At 40.2% G+C, this 5,733-nt stretch overlaps 1 protein-coding gene across 1 annotated transcript; it reads left to right on the top strand.

Annotated features, from left to right (window-relative positions):
* The first annotated feature begins 2,671 nt into the window (after positions 1 to 2,671).
* Positions 2,672 to 5,261, top strand: FLRT2 (fibronectin leucine rich transmembrane protein 2). Its single transcript, XM_026066108.1, has one exon. The coding sequence runs from the start codon at positions 2,672 to 2,674 to the stop codon at positions 4,658 to 4,660; it is 1,989 nt and encodes a 662-aa protein (XP_025921893.1). The 3' UTR covers positions 4,661 to 5,261.
* Positions 5,262 to 5,733: the final 472 nt, after the last annotated feature.

Genomic DNA, 5,733 nt, shown 5'->3' with positions numbered 1-5,733 from the left:
AGAGTAAGGTGAATGTGCCTCTTTAAGCCCCTTTTAATATGACATTGCCTCCTTAGGAGATTCTGAGAGAATCAGGAGCTGTGGCCTGTGGCTACACATCTTCAGCTGGGCTTTCTATCACACTCAGGAGTCAAACTAAACGCAACCGAAGTTATAATCAAAACAGAAGTTGGTGCAGGATATTTGGCCTTTTAGGATGTGCAGATGGCTTCTCTCCAAGGAAAAGGAGTGGAAGAACCACAAATGTTCTGTATGGTCCCAAGCATCTCAGAAGAGACTCTGCATGTCCTTTCTTATTTTAAAAAGACAATGTCATAACAGATCAGAGCAATATGATCTAGATGGGAGACAGGCCATAATAAAGGCAGATAAACTGTCACACTTACGCTCTTGTTAAGATGTAATCCTGTTAGAGTTTCTCTACAATATCATGTCATCTCACATAATTGAAACAAAACTACTCTTGACTGAAATACGCCTGTGAGAGTGAAAGCCTCGAGCAGCAGAGCAGCTAATCTTACTGTTTCTGGAAGAGGACAGCATACAATGCAAGCATATGGTACATTTACCATTTTGGATGCATGATAATAGACTACAGGACTTTTCTGGGTTTCACTTTTTATCACCAACTGTTCCAGCCTTGGGGCTGATACCTGGTGAGACTTCTAAATAAATATAGTAATCTGCAACTGCAAAGATTCCTATTGAAAGGTTGTAAGAGTTTGACTCCTAAAGAGAGTTTCTACACTCTTGATCGATGGGGTTCCCATAAGCAGCATTTGGGACATATTATAAACTGCACAGTTGCAGCAGAAGAATGAGCTTTCAGATGCCATGTACTGTCGAATTACATTTCTTGCACATAAGCAGCATTTGGAACATATAAATTGCACAGCTGTAGCAGAAGAACAAGCTTTCAGATGTAATGTACTCCTTAGTTACATTTCTTGCACTTCTGGAAAGGATAGACAGGACTTACATGGCTGAAATAAAGGAAAATAGATTTTTTTAAAGCTGATTCCTGTTCACTGAAACTCTGTTTTCCTGAAGCCCCAACCAATGAGTTTTGATTTGGGCCAACAAAGTGGAAAAATATCATGCTTATGTAACTGCAGTCAAAGACACTGAGATTTACGGATGCTTAGGACTTTTCAAGGTTTATAACCTTCATTTTAGGTTCAAGTACATAAAATGGAGCAACTTTTTTGCAATAATTTAAAACGACATTTAACAAGGCAAGACAACATCATACATTGCAGTATCTTTCATTGCATGCTTTAGAAAGTTGACTCATTTGGTTATAAATCTGAATAATAAATAGTATCAGAGAAGGTGAAAGTTAAAAAGTACACTTTAAAGCAGAAAATACACAACTAAAAACTTATCTGTACTAGAGCTAACAAATTTGTTGAAAAAGCCATTCACAGACAACTCTGTAGGAGAATTAAAAGAAGTACCTAATCTTTATGGTTGCAAAGAAAATGTTCTCCAGCAAAACTGCTATAGTTTTGCCTGAGAATGTGCTGATATCCTAAAACAATACCTTAGCAGATGTGAGCCACTTTCATTTAGTGGAATGCTAATTCTGAAGTCTGTTGACAGCACAGTTCACATCATTAACAATATCAAGATGATAGTTTTAGCAAATATATGCCTTACAGCAGGATATCTTGTACTTGTAGGTTACCATACTTATTTAAAAGACTCCCCTCATAAGCTGCTAATTCAGTGTAGTGAGGTGCAATAATCTGGCAGTATACATTAAGTTGGAGGAGAATATACATAATGGCATGCAGAACAGAAGCAGAACATTCCAGAGTATGGTAGGAAATGAAAAAACATAGAGTGTGATTACATAGTAACAGCTTAGATCTACTCTGTTAGGCATCAATGACATAGCTTTCATTAAAGTCAGTGGTTCTGCAAAAGAAAAAAAAAAATACTTAAGCAAAAATTTCCAGTAAAATGCTTAAGTTTTAGAATTTGAAACAGATTGTGATTGAAACAAAGACTGGAGTGATTGATCTAGCCTGCAGTGATGTCACTAAAAGTCCTTCAATCACAGCAGTGGCTTTGAATCAATCTATTTCAAGACTACTTAATAGTAATACTAAGCCAATGTTTAATATTAATACCTTTTTTTCCAGAATGCCATAAAGAGTACAGCCTTAGAATAGTCTTCTAATGGGCTAGATCTTCCTTATTAAACATTTCATGTTATTCAGATTTTTCTTTTTCTCTTCTTTAACAGGCTGGCTGCATCCAGCAGATAGCTGATATGAGGACTTTGCCGACTGAAGAAAGCTGATTGTAACACCAACAGACTTCAGTGAAAGGAAGTATTGTCCCACCAAGCAATTCACATACAGACACCTTTTGGTAGCTTTAAATTACCTGTTGCTCACCTGCAAAGACACAGCTATTGTTTCTTTCAGCACACATGGAGAAAGGCAACAAAGTTTGTAACCCTGGCTAATAAGACTGTGGCTTTCTTATGAGAAGTAGGAGGTAGGCAAGGATTATTTTATCCTTAGCCTCCAGGACTTTATCTCTTGCCTGAACACTGGACATAAACTAAAGCCAATTCTAATGACCTGAGATTTTGCTACCTGTGCTTTATTATTGTTATCAATTCTTTAATACTTTGGTACTTTATTTCTTTAAATTAGAAATGGGCTCGTGGACTAGCATGTGGCCCACAGATTGGGCTGTTCTCCTGAAATCATGGCTTATCTTTTCCCTGGGGCTCTACATGCAGGTCTCCAAAACTTTGGCCTGTCCAAAAGTGTGCCGCTGTGACCGAAACTTTGTCTACTGTAATGAGCGAAGCTTGACCTCAGTGCCTCTTGGGATACCAGAGGGTGTAACCGTCCTCTACCTCCATAATAACCAAATTAATAATGCTGGATTTCCTGCAGAGTTGCATAATGTCCAGTCTGTGCACACGGTCTACCTATATGGCAACCAATTGGATGAATTCCCCATGAACCTGCCGAAGAATGTCAGGGTTCTCCACCTGCAGGAAAACAACATTCAGACCATTTCTCGGRCTGCCCTAGCTCAGCTCTTGAAGCTGGAAGAGCTGCACCTGGATGACAATTCCATCTCTACTGTTGGTGTTGAGGATGGCGCATTTCGGGAAGCTGTCAGCCTCAAGCTTCTGTTCTTGTCCAAGAATCACCTAAGCAGCGTACCAGTAGGCCTTCCAGTGGACTTACAAGAACTTCGAGTAGATGAAAACCGAATTGCTGTCATTTCAGACCTGGCCTTCCAGAATCTTACCAGTTTGGAACGTCTGATTGTGGATGGCAATCTCCTTACTAATAAAGGCATAGCTGAAGGTACCTTCAGCCACCTCTCCAAGCTCAAGGAATTCTCAATAGTACGGAATTCACTAACCTACCCTCCTCCTGATCTTCCAGGTACACATCTACTAAGGCTCTACTTGCAGGACAACCAGATAACCCATATACCACTTACAGCCTTTTCAAACCTCCACAAGCTGGAGCGTCTTGATATTTCCAACAATCAGCTTCGGATGTTGGTAAAAGGGGTATTTGATAATCTGCACAACCTGAGGCAACTCACTGTGAGGAATAATCCCTGGCTGTGTGACTGCAGTATTAAATGGGTCACTGAATGGCTCAAATTTATTCCTGCTTCCATCAATGTACGGGGTTTTATGTGCCAGGGACCAGAACAGGTCCGAGGTATGGCAGTCAGGGAGCTCAATATGAATATGTTGTCATGCCCCACCACCACCCCTAGTCTGCCACTTGTCATCACTCCAGCCTCAGCTACAACCATGCCAACTACATTGGTTCCCACCTCATCAGTTCCTCCCCCAAGTAGCAAATATAATCCTCTCACTCCCACAATAGCCACACTCCCCACTGTGCCTGACAGGGAGGACAGAGAAAAGGTGACACCTCCCRTATCTGAACGGATTCAACTGTCCATCCATTTTGTGAATGACACTTGCATCCAAGTTAACTGGATGTCTCTTTTTACCGTGATGGCGTATAAACTCACATGGGTAAAAATGGGCCACAGTCTGGTAGGAGGAATTGTTCAGGAGCGAATAGTTAGTGGTGAGAAACAACATTTAAGCTTGGTAAATCTGGAGCCCAGATCCACGTATCGGATTTGTTTAGTTCCACTGGATGCATTTAACAATTACCGAACTGGAGAAGACACTGTCTGTTCAGAAGCCACAACCAAGGCTTCCTATTTAAACAATGGCAGCAACATCCCCTCCAGCCATGAGCAGACGACTTCTCAGAACCTGGGCTCCCCATTTCTGCTGGCAGGGTTGATTGGGGGTGCAGTGATATTTGTCCTCGTGGTCCTGCTCAGCATTTTTTGCTGGCACATGCACAAAAAGGGGCGTTACACCTCCCAGAAGTGGAAATATAACCGAGGCCGTCGGAAAGATGACTACTGCGAGGCAGGGACCAAGAAGGACAACTCCATCCTGGAGATGACGGAAACCAGCTTCCAGATTGTCTCCTTAAATAATGATCAGCTCCTTAAAGGAGATTTCAGACTGCAGCCCATTTATACCCCAAACGGGGGCATTAATTACACAGACTGCCACATCCCCAACAACATGCGATACTGCAACAGCAATGTCTCAGATCTGGAGCACTGTCATACGTGATAGTGAGGGGAGATGGGGGTACCTAGGACAAAGAGCAAAAACTCTGGAAAAAATAAACCCTCCAATAACAACGAAAAAATTACATTTGATAAATGTTACACAGATGCATTTATGCATTTGAATACTCTGTAATTTATACGGTGTACTATATAATGGGATTTAAAAAAAGTGCTATCTTTTCTATTTCAAGTTAAATGCAAATGGTTTTGTAACTCTTTGCTTTTTAAATCTTTAAAAAATATTGCTAAGTACTGTACAGGGTTGTACAATAAGAACCCAATGTCATGGCAAAGGAAAGAATGACTCATTCTTCAAACATTAACCACTTTGCTGTCGAAGCTGTCTGAGGGATCTAAATTCTTAGGTGTCCTGTAGTACAGGAAAATAAGTGCATATTAAAACAGGGTCACTAGGAATAGACAAAGGCAATTCAGATAAAATGGGTACAACTCTTTTGACTCAAACACATAAGTTGCTGTTGAGCTTCAAACAATTTGAAATTATTCTGTTCCCCCTTATCAGTTTTCTATTTCCTACCTCCAAGTAAAAGCTGGAGTTCTGAGTGCTACTAGAAAGACCGTTTTTGGTTTGATTAGTTTTTCCCCAATATACTTGGAATAAGAAAGGTAGGCAGAACTCAGTGCCAAACTCAAAGTGACCTTGATTCCTATTTGCAAAAGCTACTCTGAAAATGTTCCCCCAAAGTATATACTTTTAGTTAGAATCTATTTCTGATTTTCATTATGATTAAGAAGCTTTAGGCATTCTCTGACCGTTCTCAGTGGGAGATGAAGGTTGTCAGTATGTAACAGATAACTGTCATTAAGTTGCACCTCTCTTTAATAGAGCAGCATTTGTTGACACAGCATGTTCAGGTAAGGCGTGAATAAGGGAAATTCTCAGCTCCGTAGAATTCTTTTAGAATTTGCAATCTAAAAGTGCAAATTACTGAGAACATGATACAAAATATGATGTCAATGGAAAGGTTGCCATTTACTTTTATGGTTCAAGCCCTGTTTGATTTAGGAATCTGAGTTCAGTATGGAGAAGTAAGAAAAACAAAGAAATAAACA

The sequence above is a fragment of the Apteryx rowi genome, unplaced genomic scaffold (genome assembly GCF_003343035.1).
Source record: "Apteryx rowi isolate R43461 unplaced genomic scaffold, aptRow1 scaffold_239, whole genome shotgun sequence".
Classification (NCBI taxonomy): domain Eukaryota; kingdom Metazoa; phylum Chordata; class Aves; order Apterygiformes; family Apterygidae; genus Apteryx; species Apteryx rowi.
The sequence above is the reverse complement of the archived record's forward strand: the minus strand, read 5'-3'. Positions and strand labels throughout refer to the sequence as shown.